Raw genomic sequence first — 14,344 nt, forward strand, 5'->3', positions numbered from 1 at the left:
ACACTTGACTTCTGCGTCTGTAACACAGACAGTATTTGGCTGAAGCGCATTTTTTTTTGGTCCCAGCCAAGAACTGAGTACGTTAACTTGCGCGTGAACCTGGAGGCATGGACCAATCAAAAGAAAGGGAAGATACGTTCTTCTGCTCACCCGGCGCTCCACCAAAAATTTGTCTGTCCTATATTCCAGTTTCCCTCCTTCTGTAACTCACTCTTGCCTTTGTACAGCTCTCTGCTCACATCAAGCGCCTTTGGCTTGCGTGAGAATTTTGTGTACAGGCAATTGGTTTCAAATAGTTCTTTTTTTTTTTTCTAATTAATACTTGATCAAGAGAAACAAAATGGTGAGTATATTTTTTTTGTTTGATCACTCACCATTTACTTAAATCACATTATCTGTAGGCTATATTTCTAATACTTCCAGAGTCGTTCGCAACAAAGAAAAAAAGTTCCTGATTTAGATCTATATTTAGATAGCAGTGCGATAGATAGGCCTATATACTTATAGAAGTAGGTACAAATAAGTTTAAACGAAGGCCTACAAATGAGGTGAGAATGACTTGTGTAATTTAAGGTCGAAACGGTCTGACGAAACCAACATTAAAAAACAACACAATAACATCGGTCTTTGTAAACCTTTTCAAGCCAAAACACTTTCGGAATAAATCTCAACATTGTTCTCTACTTTAGCCAGATGGTTTGGAGGACTTCTTCTTCACTCGATTTAGTTTAAAAAAAAAAAAAAGACGAAGACGAATATCACTTCTGGTTAATTCAAGAATTTTGTTCTTCTTTATTACAAAAGAATCAGTGTCCATGACCTTAGGGGCTAAAACATTTGAAGTATTTGAATAAATAGATCTACATGTAACATGTCAGTGTGCAGCGTTAGCAAAAATCGACAAATGGATCAGATACTCTCGTTAGCGAGACTCAACATGTGATACACAGTGCGCCAACTGCGCGATACTGTGTGCCGGTATGTCCAGGTTAACCTTTTCTTCTTTCACAAATATTTATGTTTACAATATAGATCCATATGGATTTTTTAGAAAGTGTAACAAAATACCAATCGCTAATGTTGAGTAAAGCCATGAGATTGTCAGCATTGACTGAGTAATGTTTGCATTGAATGTGTGTGTGAAAGAGAAGATGATAAAAGAAATGATCACAAATATGGCATCTCCGACTTACTAGAGCTACGTTTTAGTTTACATTTCTTTGTGGTCGTAACTGCCTACAACCGTTAGCTACACACATGTCACGTGAGTCATAGCTGCTCATAACATAATTTAGTGAACGCAGTTATCTCACTTTGTATCTTTTAGTTGCGTTATTCCACTTGTAGCGCCATAGACCATAATGATAAGAAACAAATTCTATCCATAGTTATATGAATTAAATTCTATCCATAGTTATATGAATTAAATTCTATTCATAGATAAATCTAGATCAATTAAAGTCTTTCATCTTTTCAATCTTTTAGTGTATTTTTTTCTTTTTAACAAATTAGATTTGTGTAGAAGAAAAATAGTCATTTCATGTGTCGATCTAGTCATGCATGTTAATCAATGACTTAAACTCTGCTAAGTCGTTGGTTTTCCTGGCTGATTCAGGCAACCCATTCCATTCTCTGATGGCTTAATACAAAAAACAAACCGTAAAACTTAGCTTCCTATAAAAAAAAAAAAAAGATCGCTGATAACAAAAAAAAAAAAAACCCAGCTTTTTTTGCGTATAAAAAAGCGGTCGTATCTAACAGGTTTTATTTCATAAGTCTACCTCAGTGGCCTACGATAGAAAGTGTAATGAGTTGTAAATATTTGAAGACGGAGTTGGTGTCAGCCAGGATTAGAAAACAAATCTCATTATAAACTTTGCTGACTGGTTCTCTAGTGGCCCTCGTAAGCCAAGACTAAAATTTGTTATTGATACAATGTACCGATAGTTTTCAAGTGTGGCACGTTGCATAGACTGAGTGAGCTAGCCACGTAGAGTTTTAAAATTGCCCATATGATGTACAATGCTGTGAAATGATTGAAAACATTTGTTCACAGAACATCTTATCGATTGCTACGGACCATAGGAATAGGATTTATAGATGACAATCAACATCAAATCACAACCCATGTTTTTTTGGCTTTCTTTGTGGATCTCCCTTTTTCTCGTTCTAGCTTTCAAGATTATTGTCCTTGACATTTGGTGCCGTGTGTATCAAATCACTTCAACCTCTTCCTTTCTCTCTCTCTCTCTCTCTCTCTCTCTCTCTCTCTCTCTCTCCCTCCCTCTCTCTCTCTCTCACTCTCTCTCCCTCCCTCTCTCTCTCAAAATAGTCTATTTGGATGATTTCTTCTTATTCATCTTAATTTTCCCCTCAAAACCAAAACTGGCTTGCTGTTTATTAAGATAGCTCAACAATTTTTAACCACTGTAGACCTATATGGTTTACATTTTGCTATCTTCTTTACACAATCTCTTAAAATCCTTTCCTTCTCCATTAATTTTATTATTTATTATATTTGTTTCTGTTACCATTGTTTTAAGTTCACCCCACAATCACTGAATAACGCGAGAAATTGGAACTTCAGATTTTATCAATAAAATAGATATATGTGTAGACACTACAAACGGAAGAACAATGTTAGCAATGATGTCATTATAGCCATACTAAATCAAGAATGTGTAATTAAAGTTAACTGAGCAAATAATCAATTTCCCTTTTTTTTTCTTCTGGTGATCAAAGATGACTATTTTGTTCAGCTAAAGTATATAGGCCTATATGCAAGATAGCCTAACTTGTTTCTAGATGTATATTTATTTCTTTAAAGACAGCCATCATTAACATTTTTGTATTCCAGATCATATCCGGAAAGGATAATTATAATTATATTATTAAAAAAAGCTTGTCTCCGAGTCCGAAAATTAATGAGGAATGCAGTATTTCATGTGGCAACGCAGCTCTAGCTGCGACCCATATATTTTGCCACATGCATCACCATTGTCCGCCGGTGGTCGATTTAGATCTTTTCGCCGTTTACGTCTGTCCTCAGCAGCGGATTTTCTTTTTGTCTCAAATGTGTATCCAGCGATCTTTTAAGTGACCTCCAGCTGTATCGTTCTGAGGCCGCGTGCAACCAGGTGCTCTCTTCTGTTCTATGTCAGTTAAAGCATGGATAATTGGATAACTTATGCCTATAACCTATTTCCTTTTTAGGCATTCGATCTGGGATCATTGAAGTGATTAGAGCGATAAACATTTTTGTTTTGTTTGTCTTTACACACTTCAGTTTCGTACTAAGACTCAGTCTCTTGCAGAAAGGTCTAGAAAGCTAGCTAGCAGCGCTCTGCAGAGTTAGCTGACCCTCGTCACACTACCAAGGTAATCGGAGTGGCTATCTGGGATCGTTTCTTCCAGCTCCCGGGTCCAACCTCGTCGAGGCGACTTATTGCAAAGCCTTTGCCTTCTGGAAATATTCTTTTGAAATCCCACGACGTCTATGGGGCACCTTTCATACAGGCAGGTCTGTTCCCTTGACAGTCACTCCCGGGCTTCTACACATTGGGAACACCTTTGCTGCCGTGGTAGAGGGCAGTTGGAGCGTGGAAGGAGCGCCGTAAAGGAAATGGAGGCATTGGCATTGTGGGAAGGGGCAGAAATAGCTACAGCAGTAATTATACATAGTAAATTGCTCAGCGTTTAGAGTTGATGACATCAAGCATGTAAGAATCGTTGGCCCTTTTTCTTGAAATACTCTTTCATTCCTAAAAAAATATAAAAAATAAACTTAGAATTAAAAAAAAATACTTTTTAAAAGTCGATTAAATTGAGGGAAATTGCGTCAAATATTTTGAATCTGACATAAATGTACATAATTGCGTAACTTACTCTCTTGATCTTGCAACTTTTACGCGTCTGCTGACATTGAGTCAAATAAGGACTTTGAGGAAAGAGCACCGTTCAATTACTGCTGCCATACCTCTCTTTATTGTACGGCTTATCTCTTTTCTAGTTTAGTACATTTTCCATATAAAACAAAATTAATTAGTCACGACTAATTGATTAGCTTATTGGTTAATTTTTTTTATTTATTAATGTGTTGTCATCGACAAGTAGGGCTAATAATTGTGCAATGTTTCTACTTCATCAGAGATGTGGGAGAAATAACGTGTAAAAGACAGACATAAAATAAAATGTTATTTAACCTTGGTTAGACCAATAATAATAATAATAACAATAATAATAATGCATCCTCTATTTGGGACCCCTCAACTCAAGAAAACATTAAAAAACTGGAACAGACACAAAAAGAGCAGTGAGATTCATAACAAATGAATATTCACACTTGACTAGAGTAAGACCTTTAGTAAAATCACTAAATTTAGAAAGCCTTCAGGAGAGAAGAATCATAAGTAAAGTAGCAATTATACATAAAACACTGAACCATAATCTTCAAATACAAAAACAAAATCTGATTAAATACTCTGAAAGACACAAAGAAAAAGGCACATTCCTCGTTCCATATGCTAGGACAAATTTGTACAAATGCTCCTTCTTCCTAAGTGCTATTAGAGCATAGAATAGGTTTCCTGAGCTAACCAGGAAAACCAGTGACAGCAGAATTTAGGTCATTGGTTAAATGCATGACTAAATGCATGACGCGTAGGACGTAATCATCTTCTGTTTAGAAGTAACATCTGTATTATAGGCCGATAAGATAAGACAGACGGAGTAAGTTGCTATAGGCAAGGTAATAATTAGAATCAATTATTCCATAAAAGAGATTGGTTGTTGTAAGAGATTTTTTTAAAATTCATTTAGATCTATCAATTTGTATGATTTTTTTTTTCCTCAGAGGGAGTGCATTTCTATTCACGTGGGACAAGCTGGAGTACAAATTGGCAATGCCTGCTGGGAACTGTACTGTCTGGAACACGGCATTCATCCCGATGGTGTGATGCCATCCGATAAAACCGTAGGAGGCAACGATGATTCTTTTAATACTTTCTTCAGCGAAACAGGAGGAGGCAAGCACGTTCCGAGAGCTGTGTTTGTTGACTTGGAACCAACTGTAGTAGGTGAGGGAAGTGGCGTGCGCGTGTTGAGCGTGTGAATGTAACACGCTTTTAATTAACTGTTTAAAATGAGCGTAGGTTTTTAATGGCCAAGATTGTCGTATCAGAGCAATAATTCTACCAGCAGACTCAAGATGAGATTCACTTTCTTCACCTCGCCACCTTCACCTATCCCATAGTCTGTTGGAGCACCACATAAGATTTGTCAACCGTCATTCTCCCTCTCTGTCTTTTGCCTTGCATAGAACCCCTTTCAATGGCATTCTTTTATGTTGCCTCCCCATTGCTGTCTCTGTCTGCCTCTTCTTCTTTTTCCAGCTACTGTTCCCTAAAAGAAGGTCTTTGCGAAACCCGAAAACCTTGCAATATGACCATAGAGTTTTAGTTTGCGGTTGCTGTTTTTTTTTTGACAATAGTTAGCAGCTCATCGTAGTGTCCAATCGCTGTAGATGCGGTCTTTAATTGAAATGAGTTGAGATTAATTTTTTTTTTAATGCGCAGGGATGGGGAGGGAAAACTTTGTAATAAAAGGATGGTGGGAGATGAAACAGAAGTTTGAAATGTTCTGTACTGTCAGAAGAACGCGGGTGAGGAAAGTCTCAACACCACCATAGGCTTTTTTTGTTTGTTTGAAGAGTTTATTTATTGGTCATATAGGACGAAGTAGGCCTTTGTTTTTAAATCACTGATGCTTTTAAGATTCAACATGTCCAAAGAAATACATTCTAATATGAAATGAAATAATCTTATGCTCAAAGAAATGCAGTATCAGATGAATGGATATAGTGTGAGGACTTGAAGCATGAGAAGCGCAAGTGTCAGTGTCAAAAAGAGAGAGTGATGTGTATTGTAAAATATAGAAGTAAGAATAACCTACGAAGTAAACGAGTTCCGCTAGATAGAGAGTGGGTTAATCGTGAGACAAAAACAATAGGAATTTATGTCTGGTCAACGGTTGATATCTTTTGTAGCTGCCCCTTTCGTTGATTATACGGTCAGATATTCAAGTATAGACTATATAAAGCCTTGATTGTGTGCTACGGCATTCATCCCGATGGTGTGATGCCATCCGATAAAACCGTAGGAGGCAACGATGATTCGATGATTCTTTTAATACTTTCTTCAGCGAAACAGACTGGCGACAAATTTGTAATCTCTCTTGGCTACGCTCTTGGAATTAGGTGACTGTAGTTTGCTTTAGATTTTATATCGAGAAGGGAAGTTTTATCGTCAAAATAATCTGTTAGGTGGTTTTAAACTAAAAAATCTCTGGAGGTTTTTTTTAACAAATTAAAAATCCCCTTAACTACGCGGGGTATTGAGTTTGAACCACTCTTTGCTACGCTCATAGAATTGTGAGTGTGTAATTTGCTTTTTTTTTTATTGAAGAGGTGGTTTGTAGACTCAAACCCCGCTGGAAGGGGGTTTAAAGTCAAAACCATCTTAAGGGGTTTTATATTTAAAACCCTCTAGAAGAAGGGGTATTGAGTTTGAACCACTCTTGGCTACGCTCATAGAATTTTGAATGTGTAATTTGCTTTTTTTTTTTTTTTTGGTACATTGAAGAGGTGGTTTTTAGCTTCAAACCCCGCTGGATGGGGGTTTTAAACACAAAAACCCTCTTGGCTACGCTCATAGAATCTGGTGACTGATGTATGCTTTAGTCTTATATTGAAGAGTGGGTTTTATCGTAAAAAAATAATTTCGGAGTGGATTTTAAAATCCAAATCTTCCTTAACTATGCTCTTGGAATTTGATGATTGTCGTTTGCATTTTTTTTGGTTTTGTTTTGTAGAAGAGAGAGAGGGGGGGGTTAACCTTAAAAACCCCTGGTAGGGGGGTTTAAACTCAAAACCCACTTTGGCTGCGCAGGGGCGAGTGATGGTTTAATATTAAATTCTCACCTAAAATAAAGAAAATCAAAGCAAACAAATCAGTCACTAAATTCCGGGGAATTTCATTTCGGGAGGAGGGGGGTGAACCCCAACCCCCCCCCCCCCGGCTACGCCCATGATTTAGTTAGGTTTGTAAGGAAAGAGAGAGAGTAAGAATCTGGAGAGAGTTGGAGACATTAATAAACATTGAAACTGCTACAAAATTATTTATATTTGCTGTTTTTCAAGACTAGACTAACATAATAAATAGGCCTAATGAACAATAAAAGAACTCGCACCTTAACAACAGCCATTGTGATTTCTCATTGCTAAGTAACGATGGAATACAAATATGACACATATCAAAATGGTTTTATTACCGTTCTATACATTACATTGTTGATAGTGTAGCTTTTGACCAGTGAAAGTCACATATTATTTTAGGCTGAGTACAGGCTATAGTCTATGAGTGAAAGTAACTTTATAACCTAACAATACCGAAGTATTATTGAGGTTGTGTTTCCACTGTGCAGATGAGGTCCGACAAGGAACCTACAGGCGTTTATTTCATCCCGAGCAGCTGATCACAGGGAAGGAGGATGCGGCTAACAATTATGCCAGAGGTCACTACACTATTGGCAAGGAAATTGTTGACCTTGTTTTGGATAGGATCAGGTTCGTTAACAAAACACATAAACAAAGTTAACAATGTAAACTGGCGCTACCTTTATAACATATATGTTTTAATAGCATGTGACCAAATCAAACTATTTTGTTAACTTAAGACTCAGAACATCACAAGGAGGCCTGCAAGGGATGAATCTTTTACTGAATTGATTTTTGTTTAGGCCTAATTGCGTTTTCATGGATGATCATCTCTACCCAACTTCCTCAAATAATTGCAGGTCTGCTCATCTGTTGAGATAATTTAAACAAACAAAAAAGAGAATAATAATAAACGAATAACTCCGTAGGCCTATATGTTAGATAAATAGATAGGGTTTATGAATTCACTTCTTGTACGCATAACAGGTTTACGGTTTGGGGTCTTAGCTTTAGGTCAGCTTTACGTTTCATAAACCATAGGCCTATTTCTATATGATAGGCTATATGCCTAAACATGGTCTTCAAATTAAATCAATTATCCTATTTATAAATAAGCTAAAGTTTTATCAATACCGGGTATTTATTTTTTCAAAAGCAAAATTAATAATCCTATATAGATCTAGATCTAATTAAGTAAATAAAATAAAAAGCTGACATATAGTACGCTGAACTAAAATATGCAAATTAATTAGGCCTATCAATACACTTTTAGACTTTGGTTGAGATAAACCTTGCAATTAGTGAGTTGAATGAGGAAAAAACATTGGGCCTGTAAGTTTATAATTAATTCAATCTTAGTATTGTCCTAAAACTCTGTCTCATGTGATACAGAAAACTGTCCGATCAATGTACTGGACTACAAGGTTTCTTGATTTTCCACTCATTTGGAGGAGGCACTGGATCTGGGTTCACATCCCTCCTGATGGAAAGACTCTCGGTAGATTATGGAAAGAAATCTAAATTGGAATTTTCCATCTACCCTGCACCACAGGTGAGCAGATACTAAAATAACAACTAATTAATATACATATTAATTCGAAATGGGAGAGAATGCAAGTGAGACAGAGGCTGTTTCCCCATTATTAGATGTAGTTTAGTCCTTAACAGGTGTTTTGACTAAAAGAAATGAATCAGTGAAAAAATCAATTTTAGTACAGTGAAAATATCAAACTCTGAAATATTCACTTCTTTCTAAACAAAATGTATAAGTGTAAGTGGAATTTAAAGGGAGTATCGTGTGATGATTTTTTTAAACAAAAGCTTGGTGGTTAACTTCAAATTCTCTTTAGCTAGATTGGAATGTTAAAAGGTTTAAAAAAATAAAAATGAAGATATAGGGCCTAATAGGAATGCGTGAATGAAAAACGAATGAAACAAAGAGAAAGGCTGAGCAAGACTTCTAGATCTATATGCTACTTTTATTTGATAATTCCATTATTTTTTTTCATCTGGCAATCATTTAATAATTTCATTCTAGCAGTGTGCGCGAAATATAGTGAGTTGGGAGAAACCTTCCGTTAATCAAAGAACACTTATCGACTCTTCATGGGTCTCTTTTAAGCTCCACATGACTCCTAGATCTTGCCACATACCGCGTAATTTGGTTATTCGTATTCAGCGCGTAGGCCTACATACGATGGTTTTACTTACAATCACATTTTTAAAAAAAGTGTTGGGACCCCCATAGACAAATTTTGATTGGTAATAGATCTTGTTCTGTGTGATTGCGTGCGTGTTGTGGGGTACAATCAAGTGAAAGACACAATAAGGTACCAGACGTCCATCGTATCACAGAAAGAGGCAGTTATTATTCCTGCCAAACGAACCCACAAAAAAAACAAACTTAGTTAAACAACGATAAACATATTATTCTGACTTATATCTCCTTGATTTAATGATCTATCTAGGTGTCTACTGCTGTTGTTGACTTATATCTCCTTGATTTAATGATCTATCTAGGTGTCTACTGCTGTTGTTGACTTATGTCTCCTTGATTTAATGATCTATCTAGGTGTCTACTGCTGTTGTTGACTTATATCTCCTTGATTTAATGATCTATCTAGGTGCCTACTGCTGTTGTTGACTTATGTCTCCTTGATTTAATGATCTATCTAGGTGTCTACTGCTGCTGTTGACTTATGTCTCCTTGATTTAATGATCTATCTAGGTGTCTACTGCTGTTGTTGACTTATGTCTCCTTGATTTAATGATCTATCTAGGTGTCTACTGCTGTTGTTGACTTATGTCTCCTTGATTTAATGATCTATCTAGGTGTCTACTGCTGTTGTTGACTTATATCTCCTTGATTTAATGATCTATCTAGGTGCCTACTGCTGTTGTTGACTTATGTCTCCTTGATTTAATGATCTATCTAGGTGTCTACTGCTGCTGTTGACTTATGTCTCCTTGATTTAATGATCTATCTAGGTGTCTACTGCTGTTGTTGACTTATGTCTCCTTGATTTAATGATCTATCTAGGTGTCTACTGCTGTTGTTGACTTATGTCTCCTTGATTTAATGATCTATCTAGGTGTCTACTGCTGTTGTTGACTTATATCTCCTTGATTTAATGATCTATCTAGGTGCCTACTGCTGTTGTTGACTTATGTCTCCTTGATTTAATGATCTATCTAGGTGCCTACTGCTGTTGTTGACTTATGTCTCCTTGATTTAATGATCTATTTAGGTGCCTACTGCTGTTGTTGATTTATGTCTCCTTGATTTAATGATCTATCTAGGTGCCTACTGCTGTTGTTGACTTATGTCTCCTTGATTTAATGATCTATCTAGGTGTCTACTGCTGTTGTTGACTTATGTCTCCATGTCTCCTTGACTAAATGATCTATCTAGGTGTCTACTGCTATTGTTGACTTATGTCTCCTTGATTTAATGATCTATCTAGGTGTCTACTGCTGTTGTTGACTTATGTCTCCTTGATTTAATGATCTATCTAGGTGTCTACTGCTGTTGTTGACTTATGTCTCCTTGATTTAATTATCTATCTAGGTGTCTACTGCTGTTGTTGACTTATGTCTCCTTGATTTAATGATCTATCTAGGTGTCTACTGCTGTTGTTGACTTATGTCTCCTTGATTTAATGATCTATCTAGGTGTCTACTGCTGTTGTTGAGCCGTACAACTCCATTCTAACCACACACACAACACTGGAACATTCGGACTGCGCCTTCATGGTGGACAATGAGGCTATCTACGACATATGTCGTCGTAACCTCGATATTGAGCGACCCAGTTACACGAACCTGAATCGTCTGATTGGACAAGTTGTATCATCTATCACAGCCTCTCTGAGGTATGGGGAAAAAAAACTTGCTGTGTTACAATTTGTTTTGTTTGTCCTTGTCAGTCAAAGAGGTCAATGTCAAGGTTGTGTTACTTTTATGTTATAGAAATCTGACGTTACTTCAAAAGAGAAGATAATTACGTCCTAGTATTTTATGTGTCAATCTAGCCATGCATGTTAATCGGCGACCCCTCCAATTCACTTGTGGCACTAGTGAGAAGGAGCGGCGCATTTATAAGACTTTGTCCTAGCAAATGGAATAATAAATGTGCATCTATCTATGTGCCGTTTTAAGTATTTTATTAGGTTTTGTTTTTCTATTGAAATTAGTACTACTAATAATAATGAAGATTATGGATGAGTGCAATGTTTCATACGACCACGCAAGCCCATTTGCGACCTACATATTTAATGTCGGCCGGGGTTATAATACTTGTACTCTACAAGGTCTTTCCTCTGAGCCTCTTTGTCAATGACGCTACATTTAAAAAAATGACAACTATAAGATAAAAATGAGTTTGTGCTGATAAAAATGAGTTTGTGCTACAAGCGAATAAAATCTTATTTTACGGCGCTAAAAAAGTCCACACCAATTATCCAAAACACACAAGTCACCAACGTTTCCTATATTCTCAATATTCTGTACATCGGTTACACCAAATAGCTAGTTTTTAATAGATCTAGAGCTACGTTGTTGTTTTTTTTTGGGGTGTGAAATAGTTCTAGATCTACCAACTCTTAACACCAGCTGTGCATATCTAACTTTGCATGCTATTCACCTATGATAATGCTCTATTGGTAAATACTAGGGCCTATAGAATGTAGATTAAACATATATTATTACTAGTTATGAATAGCTCCAAATAAAATAATTTTTACACTTTTTCTTTTTGGCCAGATTTGACGGAGCACTGAATGTAGATCTCACAGAATTTCAGACCAACTTGGTGCCATACCCTCGTATTCACTTTCCTTTAGTCACGTATGCTCCTGTTATTTCTGCCGAGAAAGTAAGTCAATAGTCACGGATGTTGTTCAATGTTATGTTATATTGGCCTTCATCAGCGCCAACGTCTTGATTATATTTGCTGAATGGACAAGTGGTATTAGACTGTAAAACTTAGAAAACTCACGATTCAATTATTTCCTCAAGGCTTACCATGAACAGCTGTCCGTAGCTGAAATCACCAACGCTTGCTTCGAGCCATGCAACCAGATGGTGAAATGTGATCCTCGCCACGGCAAGTACATGGCCTGCTGCCTCCTGTTCAGGGGTGATGTGGTCCCAAAAGATGTCAATGCAGCCATCGCCACCATCAAAACAAAACGTACCATCCAGTTTGTAGACTGGTGCCCAACAGGATTCAAGGTGCCTTTTTTTGTTTTAAATAATTTATTTGGTGTCTTCTAAATCTAGTTATTTTATTGTTAAAAAAAAAAACACCCACCATCATGTTATGGCTCATCAATTTTGTTTTTGAAATGTCCCTAACCCTATCCTGGAACTAATACTAAGTGTTAGCTATATGACTTCTTGTTACAGGTCATTAAAACCTTACTTTCTGAATGCAAATATTTTCTTTGATATCTTTCTATAAATGTTGGCCCGGGTAGGGGGAAGAGATTCAAATAAGAAAGCTGTTGATCCAAGACCTAATGTAGAATGTGCATTGAAAAAAAAAGTGTTCCTCTGATGCTTAGGCTGAGACCAAATGACAATACTTAAAGTTTCTGCTTTGATGCAAGTTTTACTCTGTCTATGTTTGAAACCTTTGGAACATCAGCTCTAGTGTATTGAAAAAAAATCCAGTCTCCATCTGGATTCAACAAATAAAATGGAAAGACATCCAAAAAGTCATAATGCTTAAAATCTATGTATTTACTAAACAAATATTTGGTCAGTTACATAAAGTTACTTGCTGGGAGTTGAGGGTTACTTGCTGGGAGTTAAGGGTTGCTTTAAAATGTGTAGGTGAAACTCTGAAGTGCATGTAGATTAATAGCATTGTCGATGTTACAGGTTGGCATCAACTACCAACCTCCTACAGTAGTTCCTGGTGGAGATCTGGCCAAAGTACAAAGAGCTGTGTGCATGTTGAGCAACACTACAGCCATTGCTGAGGCCTGGGCTAGGCTGGACCACAAGTTTGACCTCATGTATGCTAAACGTGCATTTGTCCACTGGTAAGTTCCCAGAAATTAAGTTTATGATAAATAATATTGAAGTTGTAATTAAAAGTTGAAAGTTATAGTCACTATCTATCTAGAATAACAAGGGAACTCTAGTTATTAGTACAGTACCTTGCATTTCATTATATATCAGTTTAGGTTTTGTAAATCAGGGGTAAAAATGTTATAAACAGTACTTCAAAATTAAATTATAGGTTTTTTTTTGTTTTCTAATATGTTATTTCATGCATTATCTTATTGTATGCATGTTTGAGCTGTCAACTTTCTAAGATTATAACCATAAAAAGTAAATGTCAGGGGCACCAGAATAGTAAAAAAAACAATTGGATTTTTAAGATAGGTACAAAGGTATTATTTTATCTAACCAAATATTTCACTGGTTTCAGGTATGTTGGTGAAGGAATGGAAGAGGGAGAGTTCTCAGAAGCACGAGAGGATCTAGCAGCATTAGAGAAAGATTATGAGGAAGTGGGAGTTGATTCAGCAGAAGCTGAGACTGCCGGAGGAGAAGAGGAATACTGATCTATCAATGCACAGAAATAAAACTATCAAGACAAAAACAAATGAGTCACTGTCAATAGATTTGTTGATCCAGATCAATATTTAGATTAAGACATTCAAAGAGGTCTATTTCAATAAAATAGTTCACTTCATAGTGTTGTCATTATTATTAAACCAGTTCATTATTTTGTTAAAATTGCTTCAATTAACTTTTTCTTAAGAATTACAGTGTATGACACCCTGAATAGGATTTTATAAAATGTCACTCTGACCTCAGAGGGCAGGCACTACTAATTACTGGTCCATGCTTGAAGAGGTTGTATGACAATGGTGTAGCAAGCATCAAATTGATCTAATATACAGCTAGCCATAACAGTAATATAAAGAGCTAATAGACAAATGTCAAATTTGTTTTGACTAATGTTATGAAACCTAATAACCCTTAAATCATGACTGTTACTTTGTCAAGTGAATTTTCTTTAAAATGTTGTCTTACAATATGAGGTTTCACTGTGTCAATTATGTTCATTGCAGTAATGAGTTCAGTTTTTCTATTCTTGAAATCTACTTATGACTGTGGATGGAATGTCTCCTTAAGAAGAAGGCTTTACAGGCACATGAAAAAAGTGCTTACCAAATGAACCATTTGGTGACTGAAGAAGGCTAACAACATTTTTAAAATCATTCATTGGATGGGTGTTGTTTTCAAGAAAATCTTAAACCAAATTTGTTTGGTGTTTGTGGAGGTAGCTGAATGATTGAATGTCTATCATTTCATACAAATTTATAAACAAAACTA

The 14,344-nt window shown here is 36.3% G+C and overlaps 1 protein-coding gene across 1 annotated transcript; it reads left to right on the top strand.

Annotated features, from left to right (window-relative positions):
- The first annotated feature begins 173 nt into the window (after positions 1-173).
- On the top strand, positions 174-13,697 carry LOC106072281 (tubulin alpha chain, testis-specific-like). The gene is made up of 9 exons (XM_056016750.1): positions 174-343; positions 4,853-5,075; positions 7,480-7,621; positions 8,384-8,543; positions 10,664-10,863; positions 11,753-11,864; positions 12,008-12,223; positions 12,875-13,038; positions 13,431-13,697. Exons 1-9 carry the CDS (start codon positions 341-343, stop codon positions 13,564-13,566), a joined length of 1,356 nt encoding a protein of 451 aa, XP_055872725.1. The 5' UTR covers positions 174-340; the 3' UTR covers positions 13,567-13,697.
- The last annotated feature ends 647 nt before the right edge of the window (positions 13,698-14,344 follow it).

Source organism: Biomphalaria glabrata, chromosome 1 (assembly GCF_947242115.1).
Source record: "Biomphalaria glabrata chromosome 1, xgBioGlab47.1, whole genome shotgun sequence".
NCBI classification, from domain to species: domain Eukaryota; kingdom Metazoa; phylum Mollusca; class Gastropoda; family Planorbidae; genus Biomphalaria; species Biomphalaria glabrata.

Coding starts and splice junctions, on each gene's coding strand:
- LOC106072281 (XM_056016750.1), top strand. Junction 10,864..11,752: donor TCTATCACAGCCTCTCTGAG/GTATGGGGAAAA, acceptor CTTTTTGGCCAG/ATTTGACGGAGCACTGAATG. Junction 13,039..13,430: donor AAACGTGCATTTGTCCACTG/GTAAGTTCCCAG, acceptor CACTGGTTTCAG/GTATGTTGGTGAAGGAATGG.